Consider the following 26,101-nt stretch of genomic DNA (forward strand, 5'->3'; position numbering starts at 1 on the left):
TACTGTCAATGGGAGAGGACCCTATCTGATTTGGAATTGTATGTGGTCTGCACTGGAATTAACCCGAAAATCCGACTATTTCTGGCTGTTTGGAAAAAAATCTGAAAAATTCTGACTTTTCGGGAAAAAAACCCCACACAATCACATGATTCGGTAAAATGCTCTGAAAAAATCATACGATTCAGGGCCCAGAAAATGTTATTACACAGGGCCCCGTGATTTCTAATGGCGGCCCTGGTGGGTTTGCCTGGCTGGATCAACGATTTGATGATCTAATATAATTTTAAGTAAAAAGCTTGTTGTTTGGGGTAAAGTGACATTCAGTTATTAACGTGATTTACATTGCCCAAATCAATTGACACACAAGGAAGCTTTCAATGTATTACCCCAATATGCTTTCTGACAGTCTGTCCCCATTACTGAGCTATGTCTCTGGCTTAGTGAGCTTTTTAATAGAAAATCTAAGAGATTGTAAACTGAAAAACAGTTCTTATATGGCCTCATTAAAAAAGAGAATTACTTTAGAAAGATTGTAGCGTTGTTTTGCCTATGTCTCGGTCTTTGCTGAATATTATCTTGAAGAAAGCGGTCGGATCATTTTGTAAAATCCAGTGACATTACCTTCGGAGTGCTGGCAAATCTGCTAACACAGCAGCGCAAATAATAATTAAAGGGACGAGATTACACAGCAGAAATGGTTTTGATGTTTTCAGCCTTGTTAGAAGGAAAGCAATTTACATTTTGCAACGCTTGGCACAACCATTCCTCACTAATGAATCAAGCTGTTTGTTAGCTGAATAGAAAAACATGGACACATATGAATTTGCCAGAATATACTGCGATCTTACAAGGCATTTTAAGAAAATTTATGTATACCTGTGTTTATATGCTACCAGAACTGAAGATCCATGGCTCCAATTGTAGCCCATAAACAAAAGCACAGATAACCTGATCCTAAATAGAATACACTTTAAGGGATCCTGTCATCGGAAAACATGTTTTTTTCAAAACGCATCAGTTAATAGTGATACTCCAGCAGAATTCTGCACTGAAATCCATTTCTCAAAAGAGCAAACAGATTTTTTTATATTCAATTTTGAAATCTGACATGGGGCTAGACATTTTGTCAATTTCCCAGGTGCCCCCGGTCATGTGACTTGTACCTGCATTTTAGGAGAGAAATGCTTTCTGGCAGGCTGCTGTTTTTCCTTCTCAATGTAACTGAATGTGTCTCAGTGAGACATGAGTGTTGTTCTTAGATCTACCAGGCAGCCAGTGGCGTATCTAGATATTACTGGGCCCCACAGCAAATTATTTTTCAGGCCCCCAAAAAATTTAGAGGTTGACTTGTTTCTCCAATATTTATTGAAATTGTATATGAATTAGGGCCTCGTGGGGCCCCTATACCTCCTGGGCCCCTATACCTCCTGGGCCCCCCTGCAGCCACAGGGTCTGCTTCCTCTATAGTTACGCCTCTGCAGGCAGCTGTTATCTTGTGTTAGGGAGCTGTTATCTGGTTACCTTCCCATTGTTCTTTTGTTTGACTGCTGGGGGGGGAGGGAGGGGGATGATATCACTCCAACTTGCAGTACAGCAGTAAAGAGTGATTGAAGTTTATCAGAGCGCAAGTCACATGACTTGGGGCAGCTGGGAAATTGACAATATGTCTAGCCCCATGTCAGATTTCAAAATTGAATATAAAAAAATCTGTTTGCTCTTTTGAGAAATGGATTTCAGTGCAGATTTTTGCTGGAGCAGCACTATTAACTGGTTAATTTTGAATTTTTTTTGTCCCATGACGGTATCCCTTTAAATCTTGCTTTGGGATTACAAAATAATGAACAGATTAAGCCTTATTATATAATTATATTTTCAACTATAATTATGTTGGTATTAAAAAAAATATTATACAGATATGTAACATTCACCCTGCTATAATTTCAGGGGTTCCCTGGGCACAAATAAGCGATCATCCCAAATCTCCTCCTAACTGGACTTCACACTGGGCCTCCTTAGCTCACAACAAGGTTACAGATATAGATAGAAACATTGGAGTAACAGTCACCCTTCTATAGTTCCAGGGGTACCCAGGACACAAATAAACACTCACCCCAAATCTCCCCCTAACTTTCCTTCAGACTGGTCCCTCTTAGCTCATAACAAGGTTACAGATAAATAGAAACATTGGGGTAACACTAACCCTTATCTAGTTCCAGGGGTACCCAGGGCACAAATAAACACTCACCCCAAATCTCCCCCTAACTGGTCTTTAGGCTGGTCCCCCTTAGCTCATAACAAGGTTACAGATATATAGAAACATTGTCATGACAGTCATTGAGCTCTAGGATATAATGATCAGTCGACCATAAAGTTCCTTCTAATTGTCCTTCCATATGGGCCACCCATCTTAGGATACCAGTGCCTTGTGCCACATACAGACTAATGATGCCTCGACTGCAACTGAAACTATTTCACTACAATTCGTCCACATATAGAATATAAAAATGACCCATTTTTATCCTTTTTTTTTGCAGGTTGGGGAATTCAGAGCGCATGCTGCTGAATGGACCGCCAACGTCACGGCAGAATTCAAAGAAACACGGCGGCGCTTAAGCGTGGATATTTACGACAAGTTCCAACGGGCCACATCCGTTAAACGGAAGCTTTCTGCAGAACTGGCCATGAGCTCTAATCCAGAAATGACTCCATGCAAGAGGACCTTGTCAGTCAATCACCTGACCAACGACAAAGAGTGCTTTATGCCTGTGACCAAATGCGAAAGTATTTACCTCAACGGCTTGACGCCACACTCAGCCAACGAGGAAATCGCCATCATTGAGAACTTTAAGTAACAGCTGATCCTACTTTCTATCCGAGATGCTTCAATCGCCATCATTAAAGACTACCAGCATTTTAAACTCTGCATGAGCTCAGAACATATAGGGACGAGGCCACACTGTTATATAAATATATCATGTAATATAATGTATAGCGGTTTCGTTAAAATAATAAGAAATTACTACTGAATTCAACGTCTGATGCCTTTAAGTGCCCAGACTGTTTTTTTTTTCTTTTTTTCTAATGTGCCATAACATACACAAAATATATTGAATATATTGTTAATAGTTTTGGTATTGAATAATAGCAAATGTTCAGGATATGACCGGTCAGAAGAATGGGAAGTTTAAGGACTATATTCTTTTTTTTATAAAAGCTGAATTTATTGTGATGCAGCCTTTACCTAAGAAACTGTCATCAGTGCCTTATATTTCGAAAGACACAAAAATCATTACCTGTTACATGTCCGTCTCTTTCCATTTTCCCTTTTGACCTAAGGAATGTATTGCATTACATTTTTCTTTTTTATCTTAGTAAATTAATGGAATTAATAAATTTAAATCCATTTTATTAAATTAATTAAATCAATAAATTACTTTTGCAATGCACTAGACAAAGAAAAAATAAAAACTTTTGGGGAATTGGGTGGGCCCTCCTTGTTTCTTATGGGCTAGAATGTTTCTTCAAAGGATAGAATGACTTTACAAATACAGACTTGCTATAAAGACAAGGACAAGTTGCACATATTTTTAGGAACATTTGTAAATATGCAAACTAAGGGGCAAATATATTTAATTTTGGAGTTGACATGATGCACTCAACTTGCAGTTAAATCTTGTTTTTTTTAGTTTTTGGCACTCTTTTTTTTTCCTGATCAAATTTTTTTTAAAGAAAATTCCGGCAGGTTTTAGGTGGTGAAATTTATTGAAACAACTTAATTGCTTAGGGAAATGGGTGACCACAAATAGATGTTCATTTATCCACAAACCAATTCTATTTTACTAAAGGGCGAAGTGGCCATCATTAGTGAAAATTTGCCAGAAATCCAATCCGCAGGGACATCGCCTATTTACTAAACCATCGCTAGCACAATTTTGCACCCAGGGCTGCTTCTGCCACGAGGCAAGGTGAAACCCTTGCCTCAGGCGGCAGCGAGCAGCCAGTTACAAGGGGCGGCAAAAAGCCGCCTCTTGTAACTTTAAGAGCCGAACTTCCGGGTTTTAACCCGGAAATTCGGCTCCGCTAGTGCAAAGAGCGATATTGCGCTCAATGCACTAGCGATACTGCCCCCTGAACCCGCTCCGACACAAATTTTTAAGCGCGGAGCGGGAGAGGGGGGGCAGCATCCCAGAACCCAGAATCGGCGCTGTTTCCACCCTTTCGCCATTTTCACTCAGACGAACGATCATTACTCCACAAATTCAGTGCGAATTTTTTGTCCAGTTTCCTTTGCCAGTTTAGGCGGTGAACTGAAGCTACAGTCTCCTCAATCTTATGTCAGTGACATCATATCCTGTATGCTGGCATTTTTTTCATTATTTACAGTGGGATTGTCTTTAAAAGTTGTAACTATTAAAAAAAAAATGTTAACCTTTTTTTTACCATTTGAGGTGCATGCCACATTTTAGGGTGGGCTCATGTCTAGGACATTAGAGGAACCCTTTTGTCTTTATTTTGTTTCCTTGGACATTTTTAATAATAAATGACCACTTCAAGCATTTGCACCAACATCTCTAATAACGACATATATATGACCCGTATGTACCAGCCTTATTCAAATTGACCTAAGCGTGAGTGTACTAACGAAGTTTCACTAGGCAGAAATGAACATTAGCAAAAGTTCTCAATGAAATGCTCACTACGCTAGCAAAACTTTGCCAGCATTCGGCTGCCGAGACGCAACTACACGTTTTAGTGAATTAGTAGTGGTAGCAAATTTATGCCTGATGTGGCGTAAATTGTGACGAAGACTTCACCGGGGAAAATTTGCCATTTAGTGAATTTGCCCCGTGTTTCTTAGGAGGGTTAAAAATGGCCATAGATTTAAAAGGGACCCGTCACCCTAAAAAAATATTCTCAATCCTACTTTATCACATTAGTCAAGCAAAATAAACTTTAATTACACTGTATAAATTATATGAATCTTGTTTTCTTTGGTCTGGGAACTCCTAATTATAACAAGCAGGCAGGAGCCATTTTGTGGACACTGTTATTAAGGCAAGTCTTACATTAACTGAAAATCTTATTATTGCACCAGAATGGGGGACCTGATGTCCATCCCCATGCCCTGGCTACACAATTAAATGGTAAAGAGAACGGGGGAATGTGGGGAGAGCAGTGACATGTAGGAAGCGCTGAATGGAAAGTGAAAGTAATTGGCTTAGACATAGAGGAGGGGCAGACAATATTTGATTGAAAACAGAGATTCTTAAATGAGTTTACAACAGCTATGAATGCTTTAATAAAAAAAGAATTTGGATTTTATGTTTAATAAAATACAGCTTTTTAAGTCTGGATGACAGGTCCCCTTTAACCTCAGCAATTGAAAAAAGCATGTCGCAGGGAACTTTATAGGCCTCAGCTGAGATTTGCTGTGATTAGCACTCCTAATATCCTCATGTTTCATAAGTGGGGGTATATTTTTATTATATACAAAAAAATTTGAACGATCATGTGACACAAGTCTCTACTTACCAATTACAGCTGATGACATCATTATTTTCTAGGTTAGCCATGGCTTTTGAGTATTACAAGACAATTCTTCCATTTCTTACCATTACTGTTAAATGATAAAACCCTGGAACAACTGCTTTTCAACTATCACAATTCTCATGCTAGAAATGCATGCAACCCATTTTTAACACCTACCACCAAAACCACTTTTGGTAGAGAACTCAATAACATGCCTGCCCATACAGTAAGGATTCCCCTCCTATAATAAATGTGACATCCCCTCTCCTCCAGTTTCATTTAATTTATGTTGGCCATTTTGTGGTCTAGACCCTTTAAAGGGAAAAAAAGAGACAATAATGCAACATGCAAAAAAATGAAGTCAGTAATGCAAGAGCCATAAAGGTGTATTAGCTAAAATGGGATGCAATTAATATCCTGTGATCTGTTTGCAATATCTTTAAAGGGATCCTGTCATCGGAAAACATGTTTTTTCCAAAATGAATCAGTTAATAGTGCTACTCCAGCAGAATTCTGCACTGAAATCCATTTCTCAAAAGAGCAAACAGATTTTTTTATATTCAACTTTGAAATCTGACATGGGGCTAGACATTTTGTCAATTTCCCAGCTGCCCCCAGTCATGTGACTTGTGCCTGCACTTTAGGAGAGAAATGCTTTCTGGCAGGCTGCTGTTTTTCCTTCTCAATGTAACTGAATGTGTCTCAGTGGGACATGGGTTTTTACTATTGAGTGTTGTTCTTAGATCTACCAGGCAGCTGTTATCTTGTGTTAGGGAGCTGTTATCTGGTTACCGTTCTTTTGTTTGGCTGCTGGGGGGAAAAAGGGAGGGGGTGATATCACTCTAACTTGCAGTACAGCAGTAAAGAGTGACTGAAGTTTATCAGAGCACAAGTCACATGACTTGGGCAGCTGGGAAATTGACAATATGTCTAGCCCCATGTCAGATTTAAAAATTGAATATAAAAAAATCTGTTTGCTCTTTTGAGAGAGGATTTCAGTGCAGAATTCTGCTGGAGAAGCATTATTAACTGATTCATTTTGAAAATTTTTTTTTATCCCCATGACAGTATCCCTTTAAGACACAATACTGTAAGTTCATTGAGAGCTACCTGCTTGTTTTACTTTTTCTTCCCATTGTACAGTTACAAAAAGTTTTTCATGCTTTGGATTCAAAGGTGGGTCCATCATTATCCAAAAATGGCTACAGGTTTGTTTGCTGTATTAAGTCTAATCTATAGATGGAGCCAGTGTGACATTTAGTGGTTCCATCTGTAGGTCTGTAGCCAAGCAAATGCCTACTAGAGAAATCTGAAGTAGCCTGATATAAACATTTGGGATAACTCTGCCGACACGTATCTGTAGGATCAGATTGCTTTGTGGTATACAAGTTGGTGTGAGTAACAACAATGGACGATGCTGAAATCAAGATAAACCAGTGTTGCAAAACTGATTGTTTCAAGCAGGAATGTCTATGACTTAATAAAATCTAGAAAACATATACTGAGAGACACCTTTTCCTTTCCTTGCCTACACAAAGGTGTATTGCCATCAAAAGGTAACAGATACAATGGGGCACATTTAGTATGAGTCTAATATCGAGGGTTTATTAACCCTCGATATTCGACCATCAAAGTAAAATCCTTCGACTTCGAATATCGAAGTCGAAGGATTTACCGCATTTACTTCGAATTACGATCGAAGGAAAATTAGTTTGATCGAACGATTTTCCTTCAATCAGAAATTGCATAGAAAGCTTATGGGGAAGGTACCCATAGGCTAACATTGGCGCTCGGTAGTCGAAGGTCGAAGAAGCCAATTCGATGGAAGAAATTCAAATTTTTTTTCATTATAATCCTTCACTCGAGCTAAGTAAATGTGCCCCAATGTGTCATGTCATGTACAGAAAGTCCCCAAAGAACAGCTCTACAATGATTTTGAAATATAGTTTTAGATCTCATAATATGATTATATCATTTTAAAAAATGGAAAGTTGCTCTATCATTGATCTGAAATAATGAACATGTGTAGAAAAGAACATGGTTCCAAACCATGCTGAAAAAAACATTTCCAAAATGGCATTTAATATTTTCAAGCAAAAAAACTTCAGTTCAAGGGGAACGGTTTCTATAAAAAAAAAAAAGCCCTAAATGATAGTAGATGTGTGGGGGCCTTTTTATCAACAGTCACATTTTTGTGGTTTTAATGGTTTTTGAAACCATAACTAAACTCAGAAACTACTACGGATGTGGTGAGATTTATTATAAAATCCGAATAAAAAAGTACAAGCTGAAAATGACTCTGAACTAAAATCTAATACTGCAAAACCCTGTAAAAAATTTAGTTTTTACAGACAAAAATATGAAGACTACTAAAAGTCTGAATTGATTTAGGGCAGCCCAAAAAGATCAGCACATCTACCATTGACTTCTGTAGGACTTTGACAACTTTTACTTGGCGAAGGTTGAAAGTTTTGTATTAGTGCTTTTCTTGGTTTTTAGACTTAATACATCTTGAATTTTTAGAGCTTTTTAAAATCATGAGAAAACCATGAATTTTTAGAGATTCGTGGAAAAAAATCGAAATCCTATTTTCGGTAAATGGCCCTCTTAGTAAATTGTTTTTAACAATCATTTATGTACAAACGATGAACCATTTATTTGTTCCTCGTCCTTACATTTTTTTCCAAGCTGCAACCAAGCTGTGAGACGAATTGTGAGATAAATTAGTTAATTCCAGCATGAGACAGCAGTTTGCAATGGCACATTCCCCCAGTGCTTATAATGCTTTACCTGAAACCCAAGGCCGATGCTCCTGTTCACTAAAAACTGCACCAGCCCGGAGTATTTTGGTAGAAGATCCTCATGGCCATCTTCTTTGTCTGTCTTCTTCAGGAGAACCAGTCTGGGGTACCAGATTAATGATTATAATAACTTGGGTGTTTTAGTTCTCCTTTAAAGGGGTGCAATGTTCAAAGCTTTGCAAGTGAGTAACCAGAAGTTTTGTTACGGCCATTTAACTGCAACACCATGCATAGTTGCAATGAATTTCCCAACAACAAACATGGAATTATTATACATGGAATTGGTGCTGCATTTATGCTGACGTGTTTTGGGGTATTATACATGGAATTGGCCCTGTATTTATCCTGCCATGAGTTTGGGGGTATTATACATGGAATTGGCACTGTATTTATCCTGCCATGTGTTCTGGGGTATTATACATGGAATTGGCCCTGTATTTATCCTGCTGTGTGTTCTGGGGTATTATACATGGAATTGGCACTGTATTTATCCTGCCATGTGTTCTGGGGTATTATGCATGGAATTGGCACTGTATTTATCCTGCCATGTATTCTGGGGTATTATATATGGAATTGGCACTGTATTTATCCTGCCATGTATTCTGGGGTATTATACATGGAATTGGCACTGTATTTATCCTGCCATGTGTTTTGGGGTATTATATATGGAATTGGCACTGTATTTATCCTGCCATGTATTCTGGGGTATTATACATGGAATTGGCACTGTATTTATACTGCCATGTGTTTTGGGGTATTATACATGGAATTGGCACTGTATATATCCTACCATGTGTTTTGGGGTATTATATATGGAATTGGCACTGTATTTATCCTGCCATGTATTCTGGGGTATTATACATGGAATTGGCACTGTATTTATCCTGCCATGTGTTTTGGGGTATTATACATGGAATTGGCACTGTATTTCTCCTGCCATGTGTTTTGGGGTATTATACATGGAATTGGCACTGTATTTATCCTGCCATGAGTTTGGGGGTATTATACATGGAATTGGCACTGTATATATCCTGCCATGTGTTTTGGGGTATTATATATGGAATTGGCACTGTATTTATCCTGCCATGTATTCTGGGGTATTATACATGGAATTGGCACTGTATTTATCCTGCCATGTATTCTGGGGTATTATACATGGAATTGGCACTGTATTTACCCTGCCATGTGTTTTGGGGTATTATACATGGAATTGGTACTGTATTTATCCTGGCATGTGTTCTGGGGTATTATGCATGGAATTGGCACTGTATTTATCCTGCCATGAGTTTGGGGGTATTATACATGGAATTGGCACTGTATTTATCCTGCCATGAGTTTGGGGGTATTATACATGGAATTGGCACTGTATATATCCTGCCATGTGTTTTAGGGTATTATACATGGAATTGGCACTGTATTTATCCTGCCATGTGTTCTGGGGTATTATACATGGAATTGGCACTGTATTTATCCTGCTGTGTGTTCTGGGGTATTATACATGGAATTGGCACTGTATTTATCTGCCATGTGTTCTGGGGTATTATACATGGAATTGGCACTGTATTTATCCTGCCATGTGTTCTGGGGTATTATATATGGAATTGGCACTGTATTTATCCTGCCATGTATTCTGGGGTATTATACATGGAATTGGCACTGTATTTATCCTGCCATGTGTTTTGGGGTATTATATATGGAATTGGCACTGTATTTATCCTGCCATGTATTCTGGGGTATTATACATGGAATTGGCACTGTATTTATCCTGCCATGTGTTTTGGGGTATTATATATGGAATTGGCACTGTATTTATCCTGCCATGTATTCTGGGGTATTATACATGGAATTGACACTGTATTTATCCTGCCATGTGTTTTGGGGTATTATATATGGAATTGGCACTGTATATATCCTACCATGTGTTTTGGGGTATTATATATGGAATTGGCACTGTATTTATCCTGCCATGCATTCTGGGGTATTATTAATGGAATTGGCACTGTATTTATCCTGCCATGTATTCTGGGGTATTATACATGGAATTGGCACTGTATTTACCCTGCCATGTGTTCTGGGGTATTATACATGGAATTGGCACTGTATTTATCCTGCCATGTGTTTTGGGGTATTATACATGGAATTGGCACTGTATTTATCCTGCCATGTGCTTTGGGGTATTATACATGGAATTGGTACTGTATTTATCCTGGCATGTGTTCTGGGGTATTATACATGGAATTGGTACTGTATTTATCCTGGCATGTGTTCTGGGGTATTATACATGGAATTGGTACTGTATTTATCCTGGCATGTGTTCTGGGGTATTATACATGGAATTGGTACTGTATTTATCCTGGCATGTGTTCTGGGGTATTATACATGGAATTGGCACTGTATTTATCCTGCCATGAGTTTGGGGGTATTATTAATGGAATTGGCACTGTATTTATCCTGCCATGTGTTTTGGGGTATTATACATGGAATTGGCACTGTATTTATCCTGCCATGAGTTTGGGGGTATTATACATGGAATTGGTACAGTATTTATCCTGGCATGTGTTCTGGGGTATTATACATGGAATTGGCACTGTATTTATCCTGCCATGTATTCTGGGGTATTATACAAGGAATTGGCACTGTATTTATCCTGCCATGTGTTCTGGGGTATTATACATGGAATTGGCACTGTATTTATCCTGCCATGTGTTTTGGGGTATTATACATGGAATTGGCACTGTATTTATCCTGCCATGTGCTTTGGGGTATTATACATGGAATTGGTACTGTATTTATCCTGGCATGTGTTCTGGGGTATTATACATGGAATTGGTACTGTATTTATCCTGGCATGTGTTCTGGGGTATTATACATGGAATTGGCACTGTATTGAACTGATACCCTCATGACTACAGGACTGCAGAATGCAGGTCCTGATGCTCCGTTTTGGACTATTGCTAAGTTTTTTGTACTTTGCACCCTGTGCTGCACTACATACAGTAAATGACCTCCTATGTCTAGTTTTTAAGCAAATCAATATCTGTAAAATTTAGCGTCAGCAAATGAATCCTAGGAATCGTAAGGCTATTGTGAAATAAAATGTGCTGGATGTAAGTATAATAGATGATACTCTTAAGTACTTGCAGGTCAAGGATGCGTTTTCTCAAAGGACAGCGCATGTACGTGGACTGATTGTACAGTAATTCAGATGAACAATTTGACATTTTCTACTGTACGTTTCCAAAACTCAATACTATCTTTATGGCTCTGTGCAGTACAATAAGGTCTACAGAGCAGATTATGGGAAGTTCATTACAGTACAAGTCAATTTTGTTTCTCACATCAGAAATAAAAGAAAAATTGTGGGCACTGATGAAACCACAGAACAATACACCAAAGCACTGAGTATCTGTCAGTAAAGTTCTGCATATCATGAAATGTTTGGAACAGAAAGAATAATGTGGAAAATTACATGATACATTGATATCTTAATAGCAACAGTTTTAGGAATTGGATGTCATCAAAAGAGAACGATATCGACCCAACAACTACTTGGTATTGACCATGAAGTCACTTCATTTACTACACTTATGGGACCTGTTATACAGAATGCTCGGGACCTTGGGGTTTCCGGATAATGGCACTGTATTTATCCTGCTGTGTGTTCTGGGGTATTATACATGGAATTGGCACTGTATTTATCTGCCATGTGTTCTGGGGTATTATACATGGAATTGGCACTGTATTTATCCTGCCATGTGTTCTGGGGTATTATATATGGAATTGGCACTGTATTTATCCTGCCATGTATTCTGGGGTATTATACATGGAATTGGCACTGTATTTATCCTGCCATGTGTTTTGGGGTATTATATATGGAATTGGCACTGTATTTATCCTGCCATGTATTCTGGGGTATTATACATGGAATTGGCACTGTATTTATCCTGCCATGTGTTTTGGGGTATTATATATGGAATTGGCACTGTATTTATCCTGCCATGTATTCTGGGGTATTATACATGGAATTGACACTGTATTTATCCTGCCATGTGTTTTGGGGTATTATATATGGAATTGGCACTGTATATATCCTACCATGTGTTTTGGGGTATTATATATGGAATTGGCACTGTATTTATCCTGCCATGCATTCTGGGGTATTATTAATGGAATTGGCACTGTATTTATCCTGCCATGTATTCTGGGGTATTATACATGGAATTGGCACTGTATTTACCCTGCCATGTGTTCTGGGGTATTATACATGGAATTGGCACTGTATTTATCCTGCCATGTGTTTTGGGGTATTATACATGGAATTGGCACTGTATTTATCCTGCCATGTGCTTTGGGGTATTATACATGGAATTGGTACTGTATTTATCCTGGCATGTGTTCTGGGGTATTATACATGGAATTGGTACTGTATTTATCCTGGCATGTGTTCTGGGGTATTATACATGGAATTGGTACTGTATTTATCCTGGCATGTGTTCTGGGGTATTATACATGGAATTGGTACTGTATTTATCCTGGCATGTGTTCTGGGGTATTATACATGGAATTGGCACTGTATTTATCCTGCCATGAGTTTGGGGGTATTATTAATGGAATTGGCACTGTATTTATCCTGCCATGTGTTTTGGGGTATTATACATGGAATTGGCACTGTATTTATCCTGCCATGAGTTTGGGGGTATTATACATGGAATTGGTACAGTATTTATCCTGGCATGTGTTCTGGGGTATTATACATGGAATTGGCACTGTATTTATCCTGCCATGTATTCTGGGGTATTATACAAGGAATTGGCACTGTATTTATCCTGCCATGTGTTCTGGGGTATTATACATGGAATTGGCACTGTATTTATCCTGCCATGTGTTTTGGGGTATTATACATGGAATTGGCACTGTATTTATCCTGCCATGTGCTTTGGGGTATTATACATGGAATTGGTACTGTATTTATCCTGGCATGTGTTCTGGGGTATTATACATGGAATTGGTACTGTATTTATCCTGGCATGTGTTCTGGGGTATTATACATGGAATTGGCACTGTATTGAACTGATACCCTCATGACTACAGGACTGCAGAATGCAGGTCCTGATGCTCCGTTTTGGACTATTGCTAAGTTTTTTGTACTTTGCACCCTGTGCTGCACTACATACAGTAAATGACCTCCTATGTCTAGTTTTTAAGCAAATCAATATCTGTAAAATTTAGCGTCAGCAAATGAATCCTAGGAATCGTAAGGCTATTGTGAAATAAAATGTGCTGGATGTAAGTATAATAGATGATACTCTTAAGTACTTGCAGGTCAAGGATGCGTTTTCTCAAAGGACAGCGCATGTACGTGGACTGATTGTACAGTAATTCAGATGAACAATTTGACATTTTCTACTGTACGTTTCCAAAACTCAATACTATCTTTATGGCTCTGTGCAGTACAATAAGGTCTACAGAGCAGATTATGGGAAGTTCATTACAGTACAAGTCAATTTTGTTTCTCACATCAGAAATAAAAGAAAAATTGTGGGCACTGATGAAACCACAGAACAATACACCAAAGCACTGAGTATCTGTCAGTAAAGTTCTGCATATCATGAAATGTTTGGAACAGAAAGAATAATGTGGAAAATTACATGATACATTGATATCTTAATAGCAACAGTTTTAGGAATTGGATGTCATCAAAAGAGAACGATATCGACCCAACAACTACTTGGTATTGACCATGAAGTCACTTCATTTACTACACTTATGGGACCTGTTATACAGAATGTTCGGGACCTTGGGGTTTCCGGATAATGGATATTTCCGTAATTTGGATCTTTATACTTTAAGTCTACTAGAAAATCATGAAAACATTAAATAAACCCAATAGGCTGGTTTTGCTTCCAATAAGGATTAATTATATCTTAGTTTGGATCAAGTACAAGCTACTGTTTTATTATTACAGAGAAAAAGGAAATCATTTTTCAAAATTTGGATTCTTTAATTATAATGGACTCTATGGGAAATGACCTTTCCATAATTCTGAGCTTTTTGGAAAATGGGTTTCCGGATAACGGATCCCATACCTGTACCATCTTGACTGCTGGTGTAAGGAGTGGCTTTGCTGATGGTCACCTGAGTAACTGTACATGGCATTCTTTTGAAGACCAGATAGGGCACTACATGGGACATCTATGGTAACACCAGCCATGAATCAATGCAGTTTCAATGAGACAGAACTAAAAGATGATATACACTGACATATGTCACCTCTAGTCCACAGCTATTGTGGCAGAATGAATCCAAAAAAATATACAAGCAATGTGATTCGTCCAAAAGTAAAGCTGGCCATAGATGTTGAGATTTTTAAAAGATCCGATCCTCATCGTGAGACCACGATTTTCTCGGAACGACCGTACGAACATACGAATTGACCATCAACTAAAAGACCAATTGGCCAGGAAAACAAAGGGGAGCTGCCTGCTTGGCCCTGCAAACATAGATACATTGCACTGGGACCGACAAAGATTTTTTGACCTGGCTGATCAATTTCCTGACAGATGTCGGCCGAAAAATTGTAAGATGTACGATCGTTCGAATCCCACTAACCGCACGATAATTTCGAAGGATTAGTTGGACTTCCCTAAAATTGGTCGTTCGGCAAGAAGAATCGTCGCGTCTATGGGGAGCTTAACTTAGCGACTTGTAAAAATAAAAGAATCCTTTATTTAGGTATGAAAAGAAGCCTAACGCATTTCATGCCTGAATGGGCACATCATTGTATATTTTACATGTTCATAAGCTTGTACATATTTAGCCTCAATTCTATTTTTTTTTTAAATTTAAACATCAGTTGAAGTTGAAGATTATTCGCCCTCACTAGACGGACACATCAAACTTGTATTATTGTCCAGTCAATGGACCTCAGTGAGTAATTGGCCCACTGAGTAGAAAGTATTCCACTTTATCAGTTTACTGTTATCAGTATTTGGTGTTTTATTATTTTCATTCCCAGTGACACATCCTGAAGTGTTGAAGTTATTATGTGGAGGCAATGTGTATTTAAGTGCTTGGTATCACCAATTAATATGGCAAGTAGCTGTTAGGCCTGATCAGAGACAAAAGAGTAATGATGCCCTCAGAGGAAAAGGGTCGTAGATAGTGATGAGCAAATTTCTCCCGTTTCTCCGAAAAATTTGCAAAACACGAATTTTGACTCCGGCATCAACATTTTTTGGACACTGGAGATAATTCCAACGACGGCGAAATTCCGACATGCATTAAAGTCAATGGTCTCCGGCATCGGAATTGTCCCTGGCGTCAAAAAAAAATTGAGGCTGCCGAATTTTCGCAGCAAATTAGCGAATTTATCCGCCAGTGGCGAAACAAAGAATTTCACCACAAATTCTCCCATCACTATTCTGATCAAAAATCAGATAAAAAATGTGCGTCCAAAAGGAAAAGTGGGATGGCCAAATTTTGGAGTGGTTTAAAGGTTCCCACAGGTATTTGCAATGCGCCCCATAATGGGAAACAGAATAAAGGATCCAATACCAGAATATGTGTATGAAACATAATCTACCCCACAGTTTTAGAGACTGAGGTTCCAAGATGATTTTATTGCTGATCCCACGAGCCACAGAGCAGACATATTTATTCAAGGAACTTCCCTTTCAAGCAATTTTGCAAGTGACTTCCCTTTCCCTTTGCAGCCTTTGATAACTGCTCTTAGTTTACACAATGACATTTTGTATATTATATCATTCTTTTATCTTCCACTATAAACACCACACAACTGGCATAAACATTTGCAGACGATTGTGTTGTTGCAGGTGTACAGCAACTCAGTAACCCATACAAAAACAGTCTATTCTTAGCAAAACCTCAGCGCTCAGGCTCAGCAATTAACAAAATAATAGGTGGGATGTGGCTGAGCAAAACGCAAATGTTGAAAAAAAAAGAAAATCAACCCTGGTGTTTAGAATTAATAGTGATAAAACACTGGATGCAATGGATTTTCTTCCAATTTTCTTATATTTATGAGTCAGCGCTTGACTTGGCCCTCAATATCAAAACTCAATGATAGAAAACTGCAGTTTCCATATTATACTTCCCTCTGTTTGGATTCCGACGAATGAAAAAGAAAATTTTCTTACATTTATGGTATCGTATGTGTTTGGGCTGGCTTTGGCATCACAAAGTGTCAGGTGGCTGCTAATTTCTTACTAATAAATATCTGGTGGAGCAGCTCTATCTCTTTCTTTGGGAGCCTTCTGAGGTGAGCAAATAAAAGAGTTGGGATCTGAAATGTATGTTGTGGGAAAAGAGATAAAATTATTTTTGATAATCAGATTTTAAGGCACCCAGTATGCCCAAGGGCTCCACAGACTTATATGATATTTTTATTTTAATATAGTTCAGGCCACAACATATAAAAACTGGCATATCACTGCTCTAGTGAAGTATTTTATAGAGAAGGAAATCACTTTGCAGTAGCCATGTGTGGGCTGGCCTGGAACCTGAGGGTTTAACTTTGGGTCGGGAGTGTTTGGGTTGAAATTGGGGAGACCATTCTATGTTTGTTTTGGGTGCAGGTCAGACTAGGATAGTACATTCCACCTTTTCACCTGAAGATTCCCTACCTTGGGCACGAATGCAGAAGTAGCATTCAGAGCTTCCCCCATAGGCCTCCCCCACCAACATGGAGGTCACTCAGACCCACAAGTTAGGGAGATTCCGAGGATGCAGAACATATCAGGGAGCACTATGAGGATTATGCTCCATGGTGATCTTGCATTTCTGCCCCATGGTCTTCTTCTGGATTGTGCGGAATGCTCTATAACCAGAAGCCCAGACCCTTAAGCACTATATTAGTACTGTTTCCCTGTGTCATTAACAGCTTGATAAACATTTCTGATTATGAATGTAAAGTGCAAAGAGCTAAACTCAAATCACCATGTTTTATCCAAAATACAGTGTTTCCCTAGAAATCCAAAGTACTAACACGTCTGAGTCTTTTCTCATGTTTGGATGCACTTTAAAAGGATTGGTGCTGAATGCTTTCGATCAGGGCTGTAGACCGGTGGGCTAAATATTGTCCTCCAAGAGATTTTTATGTCCCTACTGACTTTTTTTAGATGGCTTTATCATTGAACCACTCTATGGAAACAGTTGGACAGCACTGCCTTAGAACATTTAGAATGACTCCTTATTTTCCTTATTTTCTAAATTTTTTTTTTTTGAGGAACAGAAGGTATTTCTTCAATAACTTGAAAAAGGTCACCTTACTGTGCTGCTTTTGTCAAGACTAAGACCCCTGATGAGTAGAGACGAGCAGAGATGCCGGCTTCTGTCTGATAGCAAGCAGTGGTAAGTGCACATCAGAGCATAAATAAAATATTGAGACATTTGTTATGGTTGGAATATAACCTCCACATAATTCTTACATCATATTTGGTAGGAAGCTTTGAGGTGTATAGCATTATGGAGCTAATGCTAGAAAAGTATTAAATGAAATTATATTCAATTTTAAAGCAATGGAGAGTTGACATTACCAAGGGTACAATATCTCTGCCCATTTGTGTTTGTAAAGTGATATATATGTAATGTCATCTCTTCTGTTCAAGGCCGAAGCTATGAAAATCGGTTTCATAGGTGTAAATTCCTTGTGGTGGCCTAAATAGGGAGGCTCATTTTTCACATGTTGGATAAAAACCCATGGGACACTAATTATGCCGCTGCCCAAAAAAATCTTAGGATATTAGAAGTCACTGAGAAGTTCCATGACTACTGTATATAAAGACACAAAGCTGCAGGCTGAGTTATACAAGGAACTCTGAGCATCACTTATGTATTATAAGGGACAATGTACCCCCTACTGTAAATGATAAGGATATTAGAAGTCACTGAGGGGTTGTTCTGTGACCATATAAAGGCACAAGGCTGCAGGCTGAGTTATACAGGGAACTCTGAGTATCACTCATGTATTATAGGGGATAATGTACCCCCTACTGTAAATGATAAGGATATTAGAAGTCACTGAGGGGTTGTTCTGTGACCATATAAAGGCACAAGGCTGCAGGCTGAGTTATACAGGGAACTCTGAGTATCACTCATGTATTATAAGGGAAAATGTACCCCCTACTGTAAATGATAAGGATATTAGAAGTCACTGAGGGGTTCTGTGACCATATAAAGACACAAGGCTGCAGGCTGAGTTATACAGGGAACTCTGAGTATCACTCATGTATTATAAGGGAAAATGTACCCCCTACTGTAAATGATAAGGATATTAGAAGTCACTAAGTGGTTCTGTGACCATATATTATTATATTTATTATAATGTACCCCCTTCTGTAAATTATAAGGATATTAGAAGTCCAAGGTGACAGGGGGTACATTGATTTTTTTTTTATAATACACAAGTTTCATTGAGTCATGTGGCACAAACAGCATCACTAAACACAATTTCTACGAATGTCATATATAGAATATAATTGTGGTGTTTTGTGCATTATACAATTATCTTCACCATATATGATGAAAAGCACAATAGTAACATCGTCTAACTAATATTACCGGATCATGTCAATAATCAGTGCTGCTCTTGTCATGAGGCGAGATGACCATCTTGTCTTAGTTGCCACTTGATTTACTGTTTTTGTATTATGGGGGGTATTGATTTAGTTGCTTGGCTGCACTGATGTAGTTTAAACATACACAATCCATGCACCTCTACTAGCTGGAAGTTCTGCCTTATCAGGTCCTTGATTTTTCCCATGATCTGGTCGTCTTATCTTGTTCCTTTCACAATCTCAAGCCACTGCAGTTTCTAGAATATCATTTCTTGAGCACATTGGCAGAAATGTAAATTAGCGGTTATTGGATTCAGTGGAAACTCATCAGAAAGGTTTGCATGTTGTGCGTAGCCTGGGGAATAGACAGAGCTGGAGAAAGGACCAGATATCCTGAGGCTCTGTAGATATTAGATCAGTGGGGCATTCATTTCCAGGAAACACAGCATAAACTAAAAATAAACATGTTTGTCACATCGTTCATAAGGATATCTACACTATGGTTTCTACAGAACAAAATGTGGAATAAATGGCATTTTCTGAAAAAACTGTTTTCCAAAGCTCATTCTTTTGGATCTGACAGTGTAGTTTTTTTTAATCAATACTTACAAGGCTGCTAAATCCCCAAAGATGAAAAACATTGGTTTAGAAGCAGAGATGGTTCTTATTTTAATTGCTAATTCCTACCGTACTTCGAATTTGTCATTACTTATATTTATTTTGAAAGGATTTCATTTTATAGGCCTTTAGAGAGTCATCCCCTGGAACGCCCCAGAGCAATCTGGAAATCTCTGGGGGATGCTACGTACTAAGGAGCCCTGTACTTAAGGGTGTTGGCACATGTGGCGATTCCGCCCAGTGATTCACATATTTTGGGGAGAAGAGGAGATCTGTTGGGGGGGCGACTCATCTCCCCGGGAATCGCAACGTGCGCCACCACCCTAAAGGAGGATTCCCCCCTCTCCTCAATCTCCCATAGAATCCTCTAAGGACAAACCTTCTCCCCTGCACCAGTCTATTCGGTCACTCAACCTTTGGAGAAATTTTAATAATGCATAGTGCAATGTTTCAGGGACACCCTCCTTTGTCAAGCATAACAAAGGGGCATGTCCCTGAAACATTGCACTATGCATTATTAAAATCGTAAGGACTTGCCCTGCTAAACGCATGTCTTGTGTGCTGGTGAATTTCTTCATACGCTGTGTTGGAGGTTGCCGATTCCCCCATCACTGAGCACCAAGAGAAGACACTTGGGTACGTAGGGTGTGCGGTCACCTCCAATACTTTTGGCAATCAACCTTTGGTGCTCTTGCCAACCAGGGCACTTGAATCAAGGTACATTTTTGCCTTCAAGTGTGCATTGGCCTAGTTGGTGGTTACCACCAGAGAGCAGAGCACTGGAACTACAGTGGCTAGTTATGGAAGACAGTGAGCCTGCTGCGCAACTCTACAAGAATTTCAAGAGCATTACTGTGAAGTGGTGTTGGGTTTCTTTTCTTTTGCAATGTCCAACAGACCGCAGCACACTGACACGTTGTTTCTTGTGAAAATTTTTTTGTGATTTATTGGCTCAGTAGACAAAAAATGCAACGTTTCGAGTCTCACAGGACCCTTTATCAAGCATTTATCAAGGGTTTCTTTTCTTTGACTGGATAGAGGGGAGATGGCCACTACAGGGACCCCTGGTTAAATTTCCCCCCCACCTAGCCCCCGAGCTCCTTGATCTACTCATCAACATCAATCTAGCGCTCATTAACTATTTTATTAAAAATGGTTGATCTTAAAACATTTTCATATTTGAGACCCTATGCAATCTAGGGTAATTATACTTTCTAAGCTCACTTTTCATTATTATCATAAACCATGGTGCTGATGTGTCCGAAACCACCCCTTTTGACTTACATGGCATTAGCTGTAAATGCTTCTCAGGCAACAGCTTCTTGCAAGAGTTGGACGGCTACATTTTCTACTCCTTCACTTGCCCTAATTAAATCCAGGCAATAAAGTAGCATTCCCTACTGATTTTACTTAACACACAACCAACAAATTCTAGTAATAAGTCCTAGCAATGATGATAGTACGCAATATAATTTAACTTGAGAATATTTCATTTTATCATCTATATCTTCATTAATTCTAAAAATTCTGTTTTTTAAAGGGATTTGAAATGATATTTTTCAGGGGAACAGGAATTAAACTTGTGAAAATTGCTCATGGAGTGAGTTCAATTATTTCCTTGAATAATGGGTTTTTGCTTCATTCTTTCCAATAAGCCAAGAGCCTGCAAACATATTAGGATTATGCATGTCAGTGATTTGAGTCCTGGGTCTGACATAATGTATAATCCAAAATGACCACAAATCTCTATCTGTAAAAAAATCTGTTTTGAAATTGAAATTTATTAAGTTGTATATTCATGTTTTATTTTATCATGTAAAATTAAATTTCTGCCATAAAAAACAGTGATCATCCATCTGTGCTTTTTTTTATCGTAATTTACTTGCTGCCTGAATTTTTCCCATTGACTTGAATACAATATACCATACAAATAATAATGTAAAATAACAGTGTTAAAAACATCACTCTGGGAGCATAAAATAAAATCCACATTTTCGTTTATTAATCATTGCTTTTTACACCATTTTCCAGGCAGAAATAATTTTACACAGCTTGATAAATAGGATCAACAGTATGTCAACTAGTCACGGGGAAAACATTAAATGTGTCTATCCAGTTTAATTATTCATGGCCTACCATACTAAATCATTTGATCTGCCATTGGAGGGGCCAACGACCATACTGTGAATTATAGGTTCACTTGGAAAGCAACCAGTTGTATGAAATATTGTTGTGAAAAATAAATGGAAAGCCAATACCTTGTCTGCTACAAACGGGTGAATCCCAAACTTTATTCAATGGTGCTCACAACACTTCCATGTTCACTGAAATATTGTTGTGAATGCGGCCAACATAAGCAAGAGGTGGCATAATCCAGAGTAGGACTCAATCTCCTAGGTACCACTAGAGAACCTGATGACCTGGACTCACTCTCACAGCAATTAGATATAGATAATGCCTAATAGTATAGGCTTTTATATAGACCCATAATGTAAATAACAATGAATTGTTGGGTATTCTTCTAGGATGAGTCACTTGACAGCCTAGGCCACCAGGAGATCCACTGCTCTGGTTAGGCAGTTCAACTATGTTGGAAGCATAACTTAACAGGAGTGAAGGCACTACCCTAGTCTAATAAGATGCCACATGATAGCATAGGCCACCATGAGATCCACTGCTCTGGTAAGGCAGTTCAACCAGGTTGGAAGCATGACTTAACAGGAGCGAGGGCAGTATCCTAGTCTAATAAGATGTCCTATGATAACCTAGGTTACCAGGAGATCCACTGCTCTGGCTAGGCAGTTCAACTAGGTTAGAAGCATGACTTAACAGGAGTGAATGCAGTACCCTACTCTAAGAAGATGTCCCATGATAGCCTAGGCCACCAGGAGATCCACTGCTCTGGTTATGCAGTTCAACTATGTTGGAAGCATGACCTAACAGGAGTGAAGCCAGTACCCTAGTCTAATAAGATGTCCCCTGATAGCCTAGGACACCAGGAGATCCACTGCTCTGGTTAGGCAGTTCAACTAGGGTGGATGCATGACTTAACAGGAGTGAGGGCAGTACCTTAGTCTAATAAGATGTCCCATGATAGCCTAGGCCACCAGGAGATCCACTGCTCTGGTTAGGCAGTTAAGTTAGCTTGGAAGCATTACTTAACAGGAGTGAAGGCAGTACCCTAGTCTAATAAGATGTCCCATGATAGCCTAGGCCACCAGGAGATCCACTGCTCTGGTAAGGCAGTTCAACCAGGTTGGAAGCATGAACTAACAAGGGTGATGGCAGTACCCTAGTCTAATAAGATGCCCCATTAAGCACAAGTTATAATCAGCACCATTAATCTTATAATGTAGTAATTCAAGTGTAGGGATGTGTAGTATAGCCACCCCTAGTATTATTAAGCAGGCAGTCCCCTAGTGTTATAGACACCTAGCTGGGTCGTAAAATACAGTTGGGAGGGGTAACTGTTTCCTATTCCTGCTTTAAGCTATGCCCCTTGCTGTTTCTCACAGTGACCAGCAGATGGCTTTCAGGGTCCATTTCAGGGCCCATGCTTTCAGGGTCCATTTTGTGTTAGTCCTGGTCTGAGCAAGCAGACAGGACCCCTGTGGAACCTAAACTTAAATAGGGTTTAGTCAGTATAGTTTATATCTTTAATAGGTTGCTCTAGGAGTGACAGACAGTTAGATTATTTATCTGAGCAGTTTGAGGCTCCTACGAGGATTGTAGTGGGATTAAGATCCCAGGGTACTAATTGCCCAGAAGTAGGGACTAAGTGTACAGACCTAGGGTAGATAGATTCCCCTCAGGTTCCACTTAGGGAAAAGGCTGAAATCTGGGTGTACCTCCTCAAGGCTGCATGTATTGTTCCTATCTCTGAGGAGAATCATACTGACCAAAGGTGCTGTAAGTACTGCTTATTCAATGTAATGTATGATCCTGCAATGGTCTCTTTATGTACACTCCACTGAGGATTGTATGCTCAATAAATCTGTTCTATGGTTAAGTTATAAGAACCACTGGCGCAATTATTTGCACCCTGAATACAGTTACAGTTGCACTACACCCTGCTTCCACATCGCTGCGAAGGTTCACTCCCTAAGGTTTTAAGGTCTCATCTGGAGCATATGTACTGGGAGTGAAGCTTATAGTAGAGTAAGGTGCACTCAAATTACTATAGCGCTACACAAGAAATAAAAATCTTTCTGATCTGCTATTTATGGATTTATTTTGAAAGGAATGGGGACATCATGTACAATGTACTTCTAAATGTTATTAGGCTTCTGGAATATTCTTTGTTTTAATGGAATTTTCCAAATTGAACAACATACGTACAAGTTCTGCGTCAGCCTGAGTTCTACAAGTTACATAAAGTACAGACAGTACAGGAGAGGCGAAACATATGGTGCACGTAGATTCAAACCTTTACGGCTCATATTTCAGTAAAGTCGTCAGAGAATCCAAAGCACAAACATATCAGAGAAGTCAGGCTTTACGCCGACATCTGGCAATTTAGGTGACAAATTATTGACATTTGCCTTTGCATATGAATGAAGTACAGTACAGTTTCAGGACCATATATCACCATGGTGTATGTAACACAAATTCCAGGGAAAATATAAAGACAAACTCGTACATAAGCGACATTGCTCTAATTTATTTTATTCTCACTAATAGCCTAGTGGCAGTGATTCGTCATTTCTTCCCGCAGGGCTGGTTTTGGAGATTTCTGTGACAGTGATTAATGGTTTATTCAGCATGGAATATATTTGGCTGGTTAAAAAGTGAGTGGAGCTTACTGAAACCTGTGTAAACCCAAAGGAACAGCCTCTTTTGTCCATGTGCATTCATACTTGGTGATCTACCTTGATTGGAGACCTTGTCTCAGAGATCATGAAGACAAATCCATGGTGGGAAACTGGTGGCAGTATTTAATTTCATGCATTCGAAAGAGAAACCAGAACAATGGTCCTGTTGTTGTAGTAGCAAAACAGCTATCTGATTGGGCTAGAAAGGAGCATTGGGCATCAGGTTATTGTGATGTCACATTTCCCTATTTTCTCCCCCTATTTCAGACAACATTTGGCCAGGGCCTCCTTAGCTCATATCAAGGTTATAGATGTATTCAAATATTGCTATCAGCCACTGTTCCAAGAATATCTAGTGCATCAAATATGTGTTTATCCCAAATATTACCCTAGCTGATCCTCAAGTTTGGCTTTTAGATGTATCTTGACAAGTATATAAACTCTCCTCCCAAATCTTACCAAAAATTAGCCTTCAGTCTGAGCCTCACAGCCAAGGTTCTTCTGGGGGGCTTGGACGGGCATACAGGTTAAGGACCACTGCCCTATTCCAAAAGTGAAACCTAAACAACATCAAACCCCATGCCGAGTAAAGAATCTCATACTGTGGAAAATTTTGAATTTTAGAAAATAATGAACCATTTCCCCTCATCTCACTGTACATTTACACAAAGGGGCAGATTTATCAAAGGTCGAGGTGAATTTTCGAATGACAAAAATTCGAATTTCGAGCTATTTTTGTGTACTTCGACTAGAGAATAGTCCAAATCCAAGTTTTTTTGGGGAAAATCAAATTCTATCTAATGCGCTATTCCTTCGATTCGTACGATTTGAATTCGGCCAAATACGGACTTATTCGATCGAAAACGGACCTATTCGCCTAAAAAAAAACTTCGACTTAATTTTGGTTGGTCTTTCTGAATTCGAATTTTGAAGTTTTTTCAATTTGAAATTCAACCCTTGATAAATATGTCCCAAAGTGATATTCATTTTGATTTTAACCACTGTATAATGAGAACATTTTCAGTTAAACTTTTGGAACTACTGTTTCTTTAATTAGTCCATTTTCATTCACACAGTTACAGGGATCATTGAACTCTGGCAGTCGAGAGTTTCCATATGGTCATAAGTTTGGTTATGCAAAATGTTTGATTTAACTATTATTTTACAGTAGTTGTGATTGTCTGGTATTGTCTTAGATCTTCAACAAGCAGTAATCTCTAATGTTAATAAGACCCTACTATTTTCTTTAGTGGTGGCACATATATAGCCTCTAACAGTGGGTATCAAATGTTGTTAATGAGCTGATTTATTAACATTTTGTTTTTTATGCAGATTGAGTTTGGAATTTTCGAGATTTATTCATCAAAAAAACTGTCAAAAACTTGAATTGATTTGGCAGCTAAAAGTTGTGCAAATTTTATAGAAGTCTTTGCAGGCACATTTTTAAGATTCACACATTTTTTAAGAGTTTTTGAAAATGTAAAGATTTTATGGGTATTACATATAATAGTTGCTGGAAGGTATTAATACGCCTTTTGGAGGTGCTTTAGAAGTAAATGGGAGGTGTGCTGATCCTATTGGACCATTTTAAAGGTATTCATATGTGGGGTTTTTTGGGTTGCTCAGCGTTTTTTTTTTGTTCGAACTTTTTTAAATCTAAACTCTCATTAAATTATATGACAAATTCAATCGTGGTTTTGTGATTTGTTTAGTGGTCGTTTCAAAAATCTCTAAAACCACGATTAAATTTGAATTTGTCATTTAATCC

The 26,101-nt window shown here is 38.6% G+C and overlaps 1 protein-coding gene across 2 annotated transcripts in view; it reads left to right on the top strand.

Moving 5' to 3' along the window:
• kcnk2.L (potassium channel, two pore domain subfamily K, member 2 L homeolog) overlaps nucleotides 1-4,031 on the top strand; it is a 74,951-nt gene extending 70,920 nt beyond the window's left edge. For both annotated transcript variants that reach the window (XM_018262591.2, XM_041562541.1), the window contains exon 7: nucleotides 2,535-4,031. In XM_018262591.2, coding sequence (XP_018118080.1) covers nucleotides 2,535-2,852 — 318 coding nt within the window. In that variant the 3' untranslated portion in view covers nucleotides 2,853-4,031. The remainder of the gene's footprint in view (nucleotides 1-2,534) is intronic.
• Nucleotides 4,032-26,101: the final 22,070 nt, after the last annotated feature.

Source organism: Xenopus laevis, chromosome 5L (assembly GCF_017654675.1).
Source record: "Xenopus laevis strain J_2021 chromosome 5L, Xenopus_laevis_v10.1, whole genome shotgun sequence".
NCBI classification, from domain to species: domain Eukaryota; kingdom Metazoa; phylum Chordata; class Amphibia; order Anura; family Pipidae; genus Xenopus; species Xenopus laevis.